Source organism: Dama dama, chromosome 9 (genome assembly GCF_033118175.1).
Source record: "Dama dama isolate Ldn47 chromosome 9, ASM3311817v1, whole genome shotgun sequence".
Lineage (NCBI taxonomy): Eukaryota > Metazoa > Chordata > Mammalia > Artiodactyla > Cervidae > Dama > Dama dama.
Genome location: NC_083689.1, coordinates 15,917,826 through 15,936,473, shown reverse-complemented (window position 1 = coordinate 15,936,473; position 18,648 = coordinate 15,917,826). Strand labels below are relative to the sequence as shown.

The 18,648-nt window shown below is 51.8% G+C and overlaps 1 protein-coding gene across 1 annotated transcript in view; it reads right to left on the bottom strand.

Annotated features, from left to right (window-relative positions):
• CACNA1A (calcium voltage-gated channel subunit alpha1 A) overlaps positions 1–18,648 on the bottom strand; it is a 249,988-nt gene that overhangs the window by 29,523 nt on the left and 201,817 nt on the right. Inside the window, exons 28-32 of the mRNA XM_061150133.1 lie at positions 17,786–17,987; positions 15,861–16,025; positions 13,125–13,235; positions 8,157–8,240; positions 327–443 (exon numbers count right to left, since the gene is read on the bottom strand). Of these exons, the coding sequence (XP_061006116.1) occupies positions 327–443; positions 8,157–8,240; positions 13,125–13,235; positions 15,861–16,025; positions 17,786–17,987 (679 nt within the window). The remainder of the gene's footprint in view (positions 1–326; positions 444–8,156; positions 8,241–13,124; positions 13,236–15,860; positions 16,026–17,785; positions 17,988–18,648) is intronic.

Sequence of the window (18,648 nt, the reverse complement as noted above, 5' to 3'; positions counted from 1 at the left end):
GGGTGCCCCTTACCCATGCTGTTTCCCTCACTGGTCCCAGTGCTCAACCCCCGCAGGTTGGGTGGCCGCATGCTGCCAGTGGTGCCAGGGATGGTGGGCATCTTTGGTGGCTCTGGGAGATTCCCTTTGGAGCCCTCAAGACATACCAGGGGCAGGAAGTTAGAAAAGAGTCCTGCATATAACACATTCCCAGTAAGGTATATGATATTAATAAAGGCATTTCCACATGATTTCTAGATTCAACCAGAGTAGGCAGTGGGGTGGGGGTGGGGGAGAGATCCTGATTTTTCTTCTTAGCCCTGGCAGGGGCAGGGGCTGGGGCTCACCTTGAAGGACTGCACAAAGGTCCAGAGAAGAATTCGGATGGTGTAACCCTGACGGAGGAGTTTGATGAGCCGGGCAGCTCGGAAGAGGCGGAGGAAGCTCAAGTTGATGAAGTTATTCTGGGGAGATGGAGAAAGAGGGGTGACCATTCACACACCCCCAGGGGCTCAGAGCTGTCACCACTCACAGAGGCCCCTACATGAAGCCAACCAACAGGAAAAAGCAAGCCAGACCCCAAATAAGGAGGGAGAGGAGAGAAAGCACTACTAATGCAATGGTGCGGAGGAAAAAACTCGAAAAAAATGAAGTAGGGGATGGGGAGGAGAAAGGGTGAGAGGGAGGAAAAGGCATCAACTCAAAAGCATAAACCCTCCCAGCCAGCCCCACCCGCAAAGGGGAAAGGAAAGAAAAAGGAAGGAAGAGAAAGGAATGGGGGTGGGTGGGGTGGGGAAGAAATAACAAAAGAACAAGGAAAGAAAATATATCCGAATCATCCAATCAGGAAAAAAATCGAGATGGTTTTTGTTTCTCCCAACAACCAAATGCACTGAGACGATAGGACACAAGCGGGTCAAGTTGCCGAATCCATCACACGTGTACGATGCACAAACACCGGGGCGGGGCGGGGCAGCCAGCACGCTCAGGCCTGGTGGACGTGTGCGGGTTCCGAGCGCATGTTATGCTCCGGGCCAGAAATGCATCTGTCGTGGGACTCACCGGGCACCCTGCCCTGCCGAGCTGCCCACCCGCTCCTGCCCGCCCTGACCTCACCCCACGGCCAAGAGGAGCAGCGGCTTGAGCCAATCGGAGAAGCGGAAGAGCATCTTTTCTTACCCCCTTGGCGAGCGGGAATGGGGAGGACGGGAGGGAGCTGGGGCTGTTCGGCTGCAGGGCGAGTCCTCGCTGCCCGCTGAGTCGGAGAAGATGCATTTGGGGCCCTTTCCCCCCTCTCAGGGATGGCTTCTCAGCTTCTGGGACTGGGTGGAGTAGCACGGGACCAGGCCTGCGGGAAGCAGGAAGTACGCAGCGCCCGTGGGTGGGTGAGCTCGCCATCAGCCCAAGTCCACCGAGGGGCCGGTGCTGGGGGCCGGGAGGTGAGGCTGTCCCTGCCCCCAGGACCTCCCTGGGTGGACCCTGCCTCTGCTCAAAGGCCCCCGGTCTAGTCACTGCCTCTAGTTCCTCCCTCCCGAGCCAGAACCCCGGGTGCGGTGGGGGTGGGGGTGGGGAGACAGGGCTGTTGGGTCTGGCTGACTAGATGGTTCCCACCTGACTATCCAGGGGCTTGCCTGCTGGGGCTTCAAGGGGCGCTGTTGGGGTACCAGAGACTGGAAGTCACGCATGGACCAAATTTGGCCAAGGAAACTATTTTGTCGGGCCCAAGGAATTTTCTTTTAGAAATGAAAAATAACTGCCCATTTAAGTCAGATTTTTTTGCCCTCAAATCTGCCTTTTGGGCCACCCTGAGGCTGCCTCTGCTGGTAGCAGTTACTTGAGGCTCAGATGTGGCTGCCCACCTTGAAGCAGGCCACGTGTCCTCCAGTTTGCCAAGGTTCCTGCATCCTTAGAAATGGAACTGGTTTCCTGGCTTCCAGTATCTGTTTGGGGACCAGAGGCATTTGTGGTATGAGGCATTTCAGGCAGGCCCGGAAACCACCACTGATCAGTGGGTTGGAAGCAGAAGGGCCACCAGGGGACTTGGAGAAGCTCTAGATAAGGCATGTAGCAGGGTTAAAACTGGCCTAGCCCTCACCCCACAAATGGCACAGGGGTGGTCATTCAGGTTGCCCCCCCAGTCACAGCGACCTTTTTGGCCTCAGAAGTTTGGACAATGAATTATATGGGCAATCTACCTAGTGCTTCTTGGGGGTTTCCCAGACACTGGATCTAGCTAACTCTGGCAGGAATGGGAGGGGTGGTTCAAGGAATTTCTGAAGATGGCAAGAGGCCTCTGGGTTTGCCAGAAAGGTCTGGGATGCTCTCTGAGACATATCAGTTGACCCTTAGGTAGACATTTAGGATGGAGGAAGGGTGTGGGGCTCCTACCCTGACCACACTGGGCCCAACCACAATGAGAATGTCTCGAGTGCCTCAAATAAATCCCCCCAACCCAGCTTGACTGAGAGTCACCCTTCATGCCCTGTGAACCTGACTCCCAGCCCTGCTCGGCCACCCATTTGGGACCAGGGCCAACGGCCCAGGTGTCCCCAGTCCCCTCCCACCCACCCCCCAGAGTACGAGCCATCCCTTCATGGGGCGGGGCATAACATGTGGATTCATGCAAAGGCAGACAGGCCCTGGAAGCAGCCTCTGGGGGCTGGGGGCAGAGCAGGGGGTGGGAGCTGCCACCATGCAGGAGAAGCAAGGGGGTTTTGACGGGAGACGCGTGCAGAGAGCATGCTGCCCTTCTTTGAGCCAGGGAGAGTGGAGACACACGGGGGAGGGAAGGGGGTAGAGGTGAAAGAGGTCTGGGTGACAGGGCAGGGGAAGTTTCTAGTCTGCCCTCATCCATCCTTCCATCTCTCCCTGGGTCTGCATAGAGTCCTTCAGGTACTTGCAGAACTTCTGACTTCCTTCTTCCTAGTTTCCATCTTTCTGTCCACAGCCGCGAAGGAACAGTCCTCTCCTCCAACCCTGCCTAGTGCTTCCTGGTTCTAGGCTGAAGGGGAGGGATGAGGGCCCTTGGAAGGCTTGCTGTGGGCGGGGGATGTGGGAACCACTGACCTCAGGGCTCCAGAGAAATCCTGCCACTTGAAGACCCCATCTCCAGCTCAGATCTTGCCTCTGGACTCCAGATCCCATAACCACCTGCCTACCTGACTTCTTCTGGGGTGCCCGTCAAGCCTAATGTGCAACCACATGTGCTCTTCCCATTACCTGACCCTCTCCCAGCATTCCCTAACTTCCGTCTCATGGTTCAAGCCAGACTCAAATCCTCCGGGTGTCTCTGTCTACTCCCAGCCCAGACCCGACCCATCTCCAGGTCCTGGAGAGGCCCCTGCTCAGATGGCCAGTCCTCCCATCGTTCCCTCCCTCTTCCGATGTCATCTCTCCCTGGGATTCCTGGTGCTCACTTCCAGCCCAGACCCCTGCCTTCCTACTTCCTGCTCTGCAGCAGCAGCGTCTGGTGTAACCACACTTCCTATCACACCTCCTCTGCTCCAGATCCGCCCCAGAGTCCTGTCCCCTTCTGACCTCTTCAGTTTTTCTAGGTCGGCCTTCTTCTACCCTTTGCTCCAGCCACAGCCTCTCACTTGAAGACCTGCCCCTGCATACTCTGATCTGCCCCAGGACCTTTGCATGTGCTATTCTGGGCCTCCAATGTCCTTTTCTCCCCCTCTCCTCCTTGTTAACACTGCTTATACTTCAGCGTGCAACACAGTTAAATTTCAAGTGTGTTTCAGGGCTTATTTGACCAACGCCTACCCTCCTCCCCACCACCACCCGACTGTAGGCTATGTGGCAGGGGAGGGAGCAGTGATGGTGTCTGCTTCTATCCAACCCCCCATCTGGGGCACTGAATTGGGGCTCATTAAGTATCTAGTGGGTGAGTGCTTATGTATGGCTAGCTAGCAGGGGAGAGGAGATCCTGGTGCAAAGATGCCATTGAGGGGAATCCTTAAGGGGCTCGGGGGGAGGGGCAGAGGCAGGTGGGATTTCTTCTCTCTTTTTAAAATACTTATTTTCATTTATTTATTTGGCCGCACCAGGTCTTAGCTGCAGCCTGTGGGATCTTTCAGTTGTGGCATGTGGGATCTTAGTTCCCTGACAAACCCAGTTCCCTGGATCAAACCCAGGCCCCCTGCACTGGGGGCACGGAATCTTAGCCACTGGACTACCAGGGAAGTCCCCGGGTGGGATTTAACAGAGGGAAGAGTGTGCAGGTGTGTAGGAAGCAGAGTAAGTGAGGTGAGGGAGAGATGGAGACGGTGCATCCGGGGTGGGGGTGCGGGTGTGTGCGTGTGGGTGTGTTGGGTGGGGGAGGATCAAGACAGGAAGACTGCAAGAGCAAAAGAGAGAAAGGGAAAGAGAGAGAGACAGAGACAGCGGCAAAGGGATCCAGAGAGAAAGACAGGGGGAGAGTCAGAGGCTGCACAGCCAAGAGCAGAGAGCACGTGTGTGTGGGGACTGTGTCTGGGTGGGGGAGGGGGACAGGATCCCCTGCATCTCAGGGCTCCAGGAGAGGGCGTCAGCTGGCTGGTCCATCTGGAAGCAGCCAGACCCGAGTCCTGGCTTTTCCGTGTCCCCCTCACCTGAGTCTCTTTGCCCACACATTGCAGGTCCCTCAGACCTCCTCCATCAGACTTGGAGATGTACATCACCGGTCCTCAAGCCTGAAGGGCTCATGGGCTTGGAATGGGGTGAGGGACTGGGGGAGACTTCCTGGGGCCCCAGGTCTCCATGGAGCTGAACTGGGGCAGGAGCGGTGAGAGTGGCTAAGGGCCCTGAGTACAGGGCTGTGTGTGAGGAATGGGGTGGGAGACCCAGCCAGCCAGCCTGTCCTAGGGGAGGCGCTGCCTGGGGGCAAACCCATCCTTTTCTTTGCAGAAGACACAAACCAACCTCAACAGAAAACCCCAACTCAGAAACCCAATAAAAACCAGAGAAAGAGACTGTGGGAATGAGGGGTGGAGGGAGGAATGAGGGAGTCAGGAGGGTTTGGAGAGACCGACAGACAGACCCAGTGGGGATAGGAGGGTACATCAGGCCATCCAAGTTTAAAAAGCCCAGGGCGTGACGTGCAATGCTGATGCGAGAAGATGCGTTCACAGTTAATGTAAGGCATTTAGACTTCAGAAAGAAGTAAGACCAACCGGATTCTAGATGCAGATGTTGAAGATGGAGGGGGAGCGGGCGGGCGGGGGCAGTTGGGGAGGCGTGTTCAGCGTTTTTTAGGTTGATTTGTAACCAGTGCCAAAAAACCAATGGGTTTCGGTTCCCGGGCGGGGAGTGGGGGTGGTGGTGGTGGGTTGGGAGATAGTCATTGGTGTATGAACACACAGACCACGTCATGGATGAACAAATGAATTTCATAGTGCATTTTGATTGGATGAGTTTTTCAGACGGCGTTGTGCCAATATACAGTTTAAAGAGCAGGCATGAAAAGAGACAAGACAAGAAACACAGTCATTATCCATCGCACGCAGGGCAAACCCACGTCACCCCAGCCACTTGGGGGTGCAGCTGAGGCCCAGTGGGCCTCACACCCTCTCCCCCTCCCCCGAAACCCTGGGGACTTGCCCTCCCAATGGCCTGGCTCCCCGGGCCTCAGCCTGGCTGAACTCTGCCTTCAGACCTAGTGGGCTTACCTGGGAGGCAGAAAGGGGCTGCTGAGGGCTCTTTGCTCAGTAGGGTGACCACCCCCCACCTCCACCCCATCCCCACCCTGCCTCCAGGTTGGGAGTTTATCCTCCTAAAAGTAAAAGGGTCCAAATGCCCACCCTCTATCTTTCCCACCAAGTGATTAGAATTCAGGGCTGGGGTGCTGCCTAACAGACCTTAATCCCAAGTTCATTCACAGTAATAATAGCAAGAACAATAATAATAACTGCCATTCGTGAACTAATTCCTGGCTGGTTCTGTGCCAAGCACTTTACGTCAAGCACTCTGATTTGTTCAAAGTTGCCCTCTCCTCTCCTAGAGTGTCAGCCCACTTGGGGGAGGCATTCTTGTCTGTCTTGCTCTGTCCTCAGCACCTCTACCAGTGACTGGCATACAGCAGGCGCTTAATGTGCACTCCTATGAATGCATGAATGAATGCAAGGCTTGTAAGGGTCTGGTGAGGTTGGTTATGAAGGTTAGTCCCAAATTCTGGGTGAGAAGAGGTAATACAAGTTACCCAAAGTCAAGCAGCTTGTAGGGAGGGCTGTTTGACTACTACAATAGTCCTGACATCCCTGAATTGGATACCATGCCCCATCCTTCCTTCCCACATCTTGTAGTCAGGAGAAGAAGCCTTTGGGGTCCAATCCTACAGATCTTTTACTGGCAACTAGAGCTTCAATCAACTTCCTCTACCTCCCTACTGCGGTGGTGGGTCACCTCTTCTAAGCTCTTGATCCAGAGAGATTTTGGTTCAAGGCTGTCTTGTCTTTGGGTGGGTGGCAAGATAATTTTGATTGTCAGGAGGAGCCCAGACCTCTTAAAAACCCAAGACAGACAATGAGGTCTAAGCTCTGGCTTTCTGCCAGGGAGAGGACAGTGGCCAGACGGAGGTACCCCAATGGGGATAGCCCCCAGCTGGGCATGACCTCTCTAGAGGAAGGTGTCAGGGGTGAGACGAGGGAAGGGGGAACTTTTGGTTCACTGGAGCTGAAGGCAAAGAATTGTGGCCAGAATACCACTTGGGTGGGGGTGTTAGGGGATGAGTCAGGGAATGCTCCCTCTTCGGTGGAGCTTCCCAGTTCTACGAGGCTCACAGGATAGAAAAGGGGCCCAGATGATCCCTTTCTGCCAGGTGCTCAGTTAGGGACACCCCAGGGAACACCAGTGTGCCCTCAGGAGTCAGCAGGCCTAGTTGCATGCCCTTAGGTGTGTCCCTCATTTTCCTGAGCATTGAGCATCTGTTTCCTCATCTGTGAAATGGGGCAACACCCTCTTCCTTGGGCCTCACCCCACCCAGGTCTACTCTCTGTTCTTCTCTGCCTGTTCTGAGCATCACCCTGGCTTTCTGGCCTCCCTGCTCCTTTCTGGCTGGGTCTGGCCAATGGAAGTGGCTGGCAGGAGACAGAGGGTGGGAGGAGAGAATGGGTATTTCTCTCTTGATGCTCTATGCCTGCTTTGGCCCTGTCTCTGGCAGGTGCTTCGTCCCTCTGTGTCCACACTTTCCACCAGGTAGCCCCTCTGACTTCAGCACCTGGGCAGGTAACAGCTCCCCACGGTGACTGGGCTCCTTCCCTTCTGCTGGTGAGTGGTCTCTGCTTTCAGATCCCTTCAGCTGAACTCACTAAAGCGATTCTTTTATATGTTCAGCCCCCCAACCTGAACCATGAGTTAATCCACGTAAAACACTTGGCACAGTGCCTGGCACACAGTGAGTGCATGATTCTTGTTACCTACTATTTATTTTTGTTGTTATTATGACAAGGTTGATACCACCCCTGGCCCTTGGCTCTGACATTCTTTGCCCTTTTGCTTCCTCTGTGAGGATCTTCTACCCTCCCTCAAGCCTCCCAAGGGCCCTCAAGCCTGGGCTCACTGGCAAACAGCCAAGGAGGGGGTCTGAGACAGGAGATATGGGACCCTGAATCTTCCAGACAAGGGGGAAAGACGATGTGGCCCACAGCCCACCACACTGACATCCAGAGACCCCCACATTGGGAACCTGCCAGGCCTGAGGATACAGGAAGACACATGTCCTGGGGACCCTCCTAAAGTCCTGAGAAAGGTGTCCCCCCATTAACCTGAGGGCTGTGGCTCCCTCCTGCCCATGAGCCAGAAGATGGTTAGTTCAAGCAGGACAGACTTGAAGCTGGTTCCCTTTGGGCCCCCAACACTGTGTGCTGTTTGGAGGGCAGGGCTCAGCCTTGAGATCCTTTAAGTGTCTCTGTTTTCTCAATGAGCTTATCCACAGAATCTATTCATACATCAGTAGCCAAGATGCAGGGAATTCACACTGCAGAGCTGGGGGCTTTGGACACCCCCGTCTCTGCACATGGCCCTCCTGAGGGGCTGCCTTGATTCCGGGGCCCCCCCACTTCTCCCTCTTTGGTCAAGGTCAAGCGCTGGCTTGAGCCAGCTGTGGCTGTCGGGACCCTCTGCTTCTCTGTGACCTCCTCCTCACCTCGCCCAGCCCAGCCAAGAACTGCCCGGAGAGAAGCCGGCAGGAAACTTACCCCAAACTCGGTCACGAGGATGTCGGTGATGCTGCCCAGAACAGTCACAAAGTCGAAGATGTTCCAGGCATCGCGAAAATAATTCTAGAATGGGGACCCACAAGATAGAGATGCCAACACAGGGCTCCAGGGCTGGCCCCTGTGTCCAGCCCAGGGGGCCCATTAGAGGCACAGCTGCAGACCAGTCTGAGTGCCCGGAATAGTTACAGTCAATCCAATAGCAAAATGTATCTTGCTGCTCAGATATCATGTGCTCTGAGTGTCCCCTCCCGCCCTGAGACCCCCTCTGCCTCCCTGTGGCTTGCTTGATCCCAGAGGGGGCCCCTCCAGGTGCCTCACTGGTCGGCGGGGAACAGGGCTGCCCTTCTGGGCTGTGCCTTGATTCTCCAACAATTCCAAGGGTCCCCTGAAACCTTGGATGCATTATTATTGATGTCACTGGGATCTTTGCAAAGACCATCAGATTATCACTCATTTTACACAAGGCAACTGAGGCTCAGAGAGCAAAGTTGCTCACCTCAGGCATTGCAGAGGTGAAGAGACAGGATTTGAACCCAAATCTGGGCAAGTCCAGGGTCTGTGGACAGGACCGCGCTAAATCAGGACTGTGCTTATAGCAAACTGGCTAAGGCAATGGCCTCTGGGTTCACATCCCAGCTATACTGTCATCCAGCTGTGTGGCTGTGGGTCAATGACTTAACCTCTCTGGGCCGGCATTTCTTAATCTGAAGAAGGAAGACAGTAACGAGGGTACAGAAGCCTTCTGGACACACATGAGGCTACACTTCCTGGTCACCTTGTGGATCTAGTTATACCCAAGCCTGTGAAACCAGTTATAGCCAATGGGTTGTGAACAAGAGGCAGCATGAGTCCCCTCTGGGCAAGCACAGTACTCGCCAGAACCCTCTTCACCCTGGACCTGGGGACCGTAATTTTCCAGGCGACAGCTGCTCCATGAGCTTGGATCTCTGAGTAACTAAAGGCAAACAGCCCCACCCCCCACTGCTGCTGGGTGTCAACAAACCCTTTGTTGACTGGAGCAATTGAAATGTGGGGGTTGTTTGTTACTGCAGCTTAATTTGATCTCTCCTGACTGATACATCCCTGGGCTGGATTCTGGTGCAACTGGGACACACCAGTATAGCATGTTGTTGTTAAAACACTGAAATGTTTCACATAGTTTGAGCCCACAATGAGTAAGCACCTCTGCCTGGATCTAAGGGTGTGGCTCAAATAGCTCTTCTCTCAAGGTTCAGTGGGACCCACGCTAAACACAGGCTTTCCCAGCATTCTCACAAAAGCAGAGGGTGGGTCAGAGCTTGGACCCCATCCTAAGCAGTCAGCTTCTCCCCTAAGCATCTCACATGGCAGCAGCCCCTTTGCCTCACAGAGATGGACCCAGGCTTTGGAGCCGTGCTTCTCAGGATCAAATTCTTTTAGCATGTATGAATCCAATGTCCTCGGAGTTGGACTGCTTTGGCCTCAAGGTCCTCTTATGGAACATAAGGGTATAACAACAATCTGATAATGCATGTGAGTCACTGAGTGTGGGGTCTGGTATACAATAGGGCTTCCCAGGTGGTTCAGTGGTAAAAAATCTGCCTGCCAATGCAGGAGACTCAGGAGATGCTGTTTCGATCTCTGGGTTGGGAAGGTCTCCTGGAGGAGGAAATGGCAACCCATGCCGGTATTCTTGCCTGGAAAATCCCATGGACAGAGGAGCCTGGTGGGCTAGTCCATGGGGTTGCAGAGTCAGACATGACTGAGCATGCATACATGCATGGATGTTTTCAATAGATGGATGCTGTTTTAGAATTGACAGGAATTCAGGTTCCACTGGCACTTTTGGGTATTTATATAGCTGCTGCTAGGGTCCTACCCAGATGTCCTCATATTTGACTGTGAAACCTTGTCATTCTGCCCGGCGGTGTTCTGTAGCAGCATACTTGTTGGGGGTAATTAACAGCTTCTCTGGGAGCAGCTCTTCATTATGGCTTATGAGACCTGGAGGATAAATACCCCAGCTCCCTCACCATGGGTGAGATGACCAGAGTACGTGATCTCTGCTGCCTCTCAGAGGTCCTCCATGGAACTGCACTCCATTTGCCAGCATTGCTCAGCTGCTCAGCAACACACCCTGCGTTGGCTCCCTTCTCTGTCTCACTCCCTCTCTCCTCTATGAGGCTTTCTGGGGTCACCTTCCAGATAAATCCCTTGCACTCAATTCTTGTCTCAGGCTCTGCTTATGGGGGCCCACAAATTCAACTTTCTAGGTGGCTGGCCACATGCTTCAAGCCCCTGGACTAGAAGCTTCCCTTCTATCATTTAAATTCCACATGGGGAACTTGGGGCTTCACCTAAAACTGAAGAGGGAGGCTCAGAGCAGAACTGTGCAGGATTATCAGGGGTGGAGGAGATGGGGTTCCAGGCCCTAGCAGATTGCATCACTTTGCCACCAGAACATTGACTGGGGAAAAAAAAATCACAACACACAACTGCATTGGGCAGCTGGGTCCATGCTCATGCTCCCCTCAGCTCTGGCTGGGTGTGTGGTCCTCTTATTTTGCAGATGTAGACAAAGGAGCAAAGAGGCCAAATGCTTTGTTTTTGGTCACACTTCTAGAAAGGGGCTGAGGCAGCATTCATACTCAAGTATGGGTACTCCAGGACTTCCCAGGGGGCTCAGTGATAAAGAACCACCTGCCGATGCAGGAGATGCAGGTTCGATCCCTGAGTCAGGAAGATCCCCTGGAGGAGGGCATGGAAGCCCACTCCAGTATTTTCACCTGGAGAATCCCAAGGACAGAGGAGCCTGGAGGGCTGCAGTCTATGGGGCCACAAAAGAGTCGGACATGACTGAGTGACTAAACTACGTGGGTGCTCCAGAGACTGACTTCTTCCCCGTACATGTTCTGTGACCTGTTCTGCATCACACAGCCCACAGGGGGCGCCCCTGGGACTGGAACTCTTGAGTTGGTGCAGTTGCCCTGACTGTGCAGTTCCTACCCCCCGCCTGGCTGGTCCACACTGCAGGACCCAGTCAATGGTCCAGACTGTACGCTGGGTTCCCCCGAGTGTCCTCATGAAAAATACAGATTCAGGGGCTCCCAGCCCACTTGGTGAATCAGGACAACTCAAGGTGGGTCTGGGGCATCATTCAACTTTAAGTGCTTTTGTTTGGTTGCAGGATTGGGAATCACTGCTTTGGAGGAGAAAGGAGTGATGAGCTTTACCGTAACCCTTCCTGGCATTTACTGAGTGCTCAATTCCCTGGTGGCTCAGCGGTAAAGAACCTGCCTGCAATGCAGGAGCCTTCAGAGACTTGGGTTTGATCCCTGGATCAGGAAGATCCCCTGGGGGAGGAAATGACAACCCACTCCAGTATTCTTGCCTGGAGAATCCCATGGACAGAGGAGCCTGGCAGGTTACAGTCCATGGGGTCTCCATAAAGAGTCGGACATGACTAAAGCAACTTGGCACTCAAAACATGCCAGGCTTCCCCCTCAGTCTCCAGACTCACATTATTTGCACTTAGGGTTTGCAAGAGCTCTTCTGAGGGAGACACAGAGGATGGGCTTTTCTTGTGATGGAGGAGAGAGAGGGGAGGTGACACAGCCTGAATACAATCAGACTCGAGGTCTGTCTTGTGCCAAAGCAGACACTTTTTACCACCTCAGGAAGCTGAGGTGAGAACCCAGCCTCCATCTGCTAACACCATGAGCCGCAGGTCATTCTTCTTAGAGAGGTGGGCTAGGCATATTCTCAAGTGCTTGACAGGCAGGCCTCCATATCCTCAGGTCTCACATCTGTGGATTCAACCAACTGCCAATCAAATGGGTTGAGTCCTCGGATGCAGAACCTACAGATATGGAGGGCTGACTTACCTGCAACCTCTTGGATGCAGTATGAGAACACCTGATTTGTATCAGTGGCACAGATCATATTGGTAACCCTGGGGGGTCTGCTGTCTACTTTTAAGACAGAAGGAAACTCTAAAGTCCAGTTGGCGGCTGGTGAAAAATACAGGTGTAATTTTTTCACATCTCATTTCATGGGTCCCCTCACCCACAACCCCTCTCCACAGATCCCTTTGGGGGTCAATAGACTTCGGGTTAAGGCCACTTGCACTGTTAGTGGGTCATGAATTACATTATAAAACAGAGGGGGCAGTACTTTCCTGGCAGGACAGTGGTTAAGACTCTGTGCTTCCACTGCAGGGGGCGCTTTCCTGGTCAGGGAACTAAGATCCCATATGCTGTGGGACCGGCAAATTAAAAAAGGGGGTGGGGTGGGAACATGGAATCAAGAAAATAGACAACCGCAGCATATAGGGTATATTTTAATGGGAGATATAGATTCTGAGAAAATTTCATTTTGGTTGTCTGTACTTCTGTGTGGGCTTCCCAGGTGGTGCTAGTGGTAAACAACCCACTTGCTAGTGCAGGAGACATAAGAGATGTGGGTTCCACCCCTGGGTTGGGAAGATCCCCTGGAGGAGGGCATGACAACCCACTCCAGTATCTCGCCTGGAGGATCCCACCGACAGAAGAGCCTGGCAGGCTACCTTCCAGGGGTTGCAAAGAGTCGGACATGACTGAAGCGACTTAGGATGCATGCATGCATGTACTTCTGTGTATTGGGCTCCATTGCAAAGTGTATTGCTTACTGCAGATTGTGGCTAGAACAGTTTGAATGCTATGGACTCGGCTTGTCTGGATCTCCATTTCCTTATCTCCAAAATAATAATCACCCTCTCTCATCACATCATTTAATAATATGCACAGAGTTTGGTGTTACTTGGTAAGTATGAGAACAACTAAGTGTATAGGATCTGTGTGCATTGGAGGGATGCTCAAGTCACCGCTGGGGTTGGGGGCAGAGGGGCCAGGTGGGGAGACCACCAACAGCGCCCAGTACCCCTCCGGGCTTTCCTTTATCCCACAGCTCTAGTCCCAGGGCCGGACTTACCAGAATCCCAAAAGCCATGACTTTGAGCAGACATTCCAGTGAGAAGAGGGAGGTGAAGACGATGTTGAATACTCTCAGGGCATTTTCATAAGCAACAGAGGCCCCGTAGAACTAGATGAGAAAGTAGGAAGAGAGGCGGGGTCAGTGGGCGTGGTATTGGGGACAGTGGGCGTGGCATTGGGGAGCGCACGTAGGGGTGCAGGGTGGCTGCATGGCCGTCTTTTCCTCGGGGCAGGCAGGGCTTGGACACTTGGCTTCCCTCTTGATGTCCTGTGGAGCCAGCCTGAGCTCCAGCCCAGCTCTTCACTGGCTCGGCTCATCTTTTCACATCAAAGCAAAAATTCCTTTCTTGAGCCCTGTCGTAACAGCCAAGATCCCAGGACAGCCTGGCCGGATGGGGCGCCTTGTGATGCAGGAGGATGTCTACAGCATCCTCTTTGTAATTTTCAAAACTTTTACTTATTCATTTATGGCTGCACTGGGTCTGTGCTGCTGCTTGGACTTTCTCTAGTTGTGGCGTGTGGGTGTCTCATTGTGGTAGCCTCTCTTGCTGCAAAACATGGACTCCAGGGTACGTGGGCTCAGCGGTTGTGGCTTGAGGGCTTAGCTGCCCCGTGGCATATGGAATCTATGGTGGCTCAGACGGTAAAGAATCTGCCTGTGATGCTGGAAACTGGGGTTTGATCCCTAGGTTGGGAAGATCCCCTGGAGAAGGGAACGGCAACCCACTCCAGTATTCTTGCCTGGAGAATTCCACGGACAGAAGAGCCTGGAGGGCTACAGTCCATGGGGTCACAAAGAGTTGTACATGACTGAGCAACTACCACTTCACTTTCTTTTCACTTTCACCAGGATACAGGAAATGCGGCAGATGGAGGAAACCAATGCACCCAGAGGTGAGACAGTTTTCATTTAATTCATCTGGTTTCCTCAGAAACTTAATAGTGGGGGCGGGCATGGAATGGTCGGGGGGGGGGGGGGGGGGGAGGGGCAGAAGACAGAAATTTAAAAGACAAAAAACTGGAGACCATGTGTAGCCACTTAGATCTTGGCTCAACAACTCACTGTAAAAGACATTTTGGGGACAACTCAATATGGATCTTCTGGTGTTAACACTAATCTTGTCAAGTATAAGAACATGTGGGAAAATGTTCTGATTTTTTAGAAATGCATACTGAAGAATTTAAGGGTGAAATAGCGTGCTATCATTTAAAATACTTAAAAAAAAGATGAAACAGAATCTGCATTTTAACAAGATGCCCAGATGATCTGGGAGCAGGCTGAGAAGGGCTGTGCTATTCTATCTTTATCTCTTCTGTTTGTTTACAACTGTTCATGATCTTAACAATGGAAAGATAAAAGCACTTGCTTGTAGAGATGAGTTTTCAGGTGGACACAGGCACTGCTTTTTTGCCTATTCAAAAAAAAAATCAACCCTGGTGGTGCAGCGGATGGGAGTCCCCCTGCCAATGCAGGGGACATGGGTTCGATCCCTGGTCTGGGAAGATTCCACATGCCGAGAAGCCACTAAGCCCATCTGCCATGACTACTGAGCCCACGCACTAGAGCCTGCAAGCCACAAGTACCGAAGCCCATATACCTAGAACCTGTGCTCTGCAACAAGAGAAGCCCCCTCGACAGGAAGCCCGCGTGCCGCAGTGAAGAGAATCCCCCACTTGCTGCCACTAGAGAAAGCCTGTGCGCAGCAATGAAAACCCAGCAGTCAGAAATAGAAAACATAAGTTAAAAAAAATCAACAGCTACATTTATGGAGTGTTTCTAAGAATCTAGAAATGTGCTAATGTCTTCGCAGGAATTTTGTCATTCAACCCTAATCCCCACCAGATGTATGGAAGGTGCTATTTTTTAAATAATTCTCATTTCATTGACAGGGAAACCAGGGGCTTTGGAGATGACCAGTGCATCTCATGCCACTGGTCACTAGCTCAAGATTCAGTGGTGAATTAAGTGGTAGAGCTGGGCTCAAATTCAGACCTCTGGTCTCCAAAGCACAGGGTCAAAGGTTCTGATTTTTCACTCTGAAGAGGCTCCTTGACTCTAAGCGGTACAAGGTCCTTACCTGCCCTTTCCTCCTCATTTCATTCATCACACATTTATCAAGGGGCTCTTGTTCCCTTAGAGTCAGGGCTTCTCTGAACCCCTGGAATTTAGTGGTGATCAGGACTTGTCTCAGCCCCTTGGGGCCCACAGGTGGGTGGCAGATTGTCGGACAACCCAATACTGATATTGTGACATGTGAGGTAACAGATAGGATGGGACTTCCCTGGTAGTCCAGAGGCTCAGACTCCGAGCTCCCAGAGTAGTGGGTGCCAGGTTCCATCCCTGGTCAGGGAACTAGATCTCACATGCAAAATTAAGAGTTACTGTGCTGCAACTAAAGATCCCATATGCTGCGACTAAGATGTGGCACAGCCGAACAAATAAAACAAACAAAAACCAAATAGGATGCTTGCTAAGACTTCATATGGTCCTGGGAGGCCAGGGAAGGCTTACCAGAGGAAGGGCTCTGAAGGGGCAGCCGGAAGGGACTGGCCAGATAGAGTGCTGGGAATCTTGTGATAGGCGGTGGGAACAGCAAGAACAAGGGCTTGGTGGTAACAGAGTGCGGTCTGTCTGGGAAACTTCTAGTGGGTTCCATCTTGCTAGGGGAGGATGGGTGTGTGGGGCAGGGAAGCAGGGGGCGTGGTTAAGCCGCACTCGGGGAGGGGGGCTCACCTTCATCATGAGCACGATGGTGTTGAGGGCGATCATGGCCATGATGGTGTACTCGAAAGGTGGGGACACCACGAACTGCCACATGCGATACTGGAAACTCTGCTTGTTCTGCGGCATGTGCCGGGTCAGGGGTTTGGCGCTGATGGCGAAGTCGATGCAGGCCCTCTGTGGGAGAGAGCCCGGTGGTGTGAGGGCCGGACGCAGGAGAGGTGGCTGGACACCCAGCACCCCTCAACTCACTCAACACAGCTCTCCGGCACACTTGCCGAGATGTCCACCTCTCTTACCCTCTCCTGTTTCCCATAAACTCGTTATGAGTGCTTTCTTCTCCTGACAGTTACGGCTCCTTAAGTTACCATCGGCCAAAACTTATGCTGATACTGCCCCCACTATCTCATCAAATCCCCTCCGCAAACACAATCAGTGGGTACTATCAGTAGCCCCACTTTGCAGATGAGGAAAATAAAGGCTCAGAGAGGTTAAGCCACTTGCCTAAGGTGGCAGTTACCGAGTGGGCGAATCTCAAATTTCAACCAGGGTCTGAATGGTTAAAAGCCTTTCTTTCATTCTTTCTTTTCTTAAAAAATTGTTATTGAAGTATAATTGATTTACAGCATTGTATTTCTGTTGCACAGCAAAGTGACTCAATTATACATATATATATTCTTTTTTTTTTTTTTTTCAATTATACATATATATATTCTTTTCATGGGCTTCCCTGGTGGCTCAGTCAGGAAAGAATCTGCCTGCAATTCAGGAGGCCCTGGTTCGATCCCTGGGCCAGGAAGATCCCCTGGAGAAGGAAATGGCAACACACTTCAGTATCCTTGCCTGAGAAATCCTGTGGACAGAGAAGCCTGGCTGGCAACAGTCTCTGGGGTCACAAGAGTTGGACACAATTTATCCATTAAACCACCACCAACATTCTTTTCATGTGCTTTTCCATTATGGTTTATCACAGGATGTTGAATATAGTTTCCTGTGCTATACAATAGGACTTCGTTGTTTATCCGTTCTATATAGTTTGCTTCTGCTAATTCCAAACTCTCAATCCTTCCCTCCACTCCCCCACCCCCCACACAATGATAAGTCTGTTCTCTATGTCTGTGAATCTGTTTCTGTTTTGTAGATAGGTTCATTTGTGTTGTATTTTAGATTTCACTTACAAGTGATATCATATGGCATTTGTCTTTCTCTTTCTGGCTGATTTCACTTGGTATGATAATCTCTAGGTCCATCCATGTTGTGAAGCCTAACCATTCCTCCTTATCAAATGTTTAGCTTCTCTTTCTCTTTGAGGGAGGCAGACAGGGAAGGATAATGATTATTTAGTCTTAAGGGTCAATGGAGCAGAGGAAGAATGCATTCTAGGTCCTCTTCCTAGCTTGGATGATGCTAGAAGGGCAAACAGACATGCTTATACTCTCTGGTGGACTGGATTTTCATTCATTAATATTCTCCACCCCTCTCTGGGAGAGACTGCACTTCTTTGCCCCACTGAAATCAGATATGGACATGTGACTAGCTCTGGCTAATGAAATGTGAGATGTGACATGTGTTTTGCTGTTCTCTTTTTTAATCTAAAGTTTCTCAGAGGGGAACCAGAACAAAGATGACAGGGAGCCTGGATATGCAGGCCAATCCATTTGTGCATATCCGGCACTGAGATTTTTAGGGATGCTCGTTACTGCATCATAACCTAGTCCAAACTGACTGATACATACACAACTCCTCTTTCCTCTGGGAACCCCATGAAGGGCTACCCTTCAAGCAGAGTGTATTCTGCTTGGAGAATGCTGCTGTACCCTCCCCAGATGCCCCAGAAGCTTGTTCCTCTGTGTGTGTGTGTGTGTGTGTGTGTGTGTGTATGTGTGTGTGTGGTGGGATGTCAGTTTTTAAGTGGGGATGCAACTGGAAAGTGGTACCTCATTTTTCTCCAGGCTGTATTCCTCCATCATCTTGTCCCCCTGCTCCTGGAAGGTGATGATGATCAAGGCCACAAAGATATTGACAAAGAAGAAGGGGAACACCACAAAGTAGACAACATAGAAGATGGACATCTCCATGCGGTACCCAGGGCTGGGACCCTGGTTCTCAAAGGTGGCATCCACGGAGTGCTTGAGGACCCTGTGAGGACCAGGGTGGGGAGAGGGACAAAGTGAGACAGGGGAACAGGAATGGAGGACAATATCAAGAGGAAACAGAAAAGAAACGAAGAATAGTCACTGTTTCTGACGGCGGTCACAGCGGTTATTTTATGAAGCCATAATCTTCCCAACACTTTTTGTCTTTGGGGAGTGTTGACAACAATGTCAGTTACCTCTACTGCCCTGTATTGAGAGCTTATTATGTGCTAGAAAAGATACTCAACGTTTTATTTATTTTTCCAGTAACCTTCTCAGGGAGGTTATTACAGGCTCCATTTTGCACACAAGGAAACTGAGGTTCAGTGATTGAAAGGGACTTGCTGTAGATCACCCACTGAGATGGGGTCATGTTGGGATTTGAAAACGGGTTTGTAGTCATGTATGGGAATGGGTAGGGGGTCATGGAGGCAGGGGTGTGTGTGTGTCTGTGTGTATTTAAGCACAGGTGATGGTGGGAACTGAGGAGGTGCAATGAGAATGCACATGGTAATGAGTGTACACATGGCTGCTCTGTACAGTTGCACAGGTCACGCACTGCTCAAGGGCTCTGCATCTAAGTGGCACCATTCACATTGTAGACATGACAGATTTGTGTGTTAATGATGACAATTTTTTGTCAGGGAGCCATAAGTGCTTTCTTT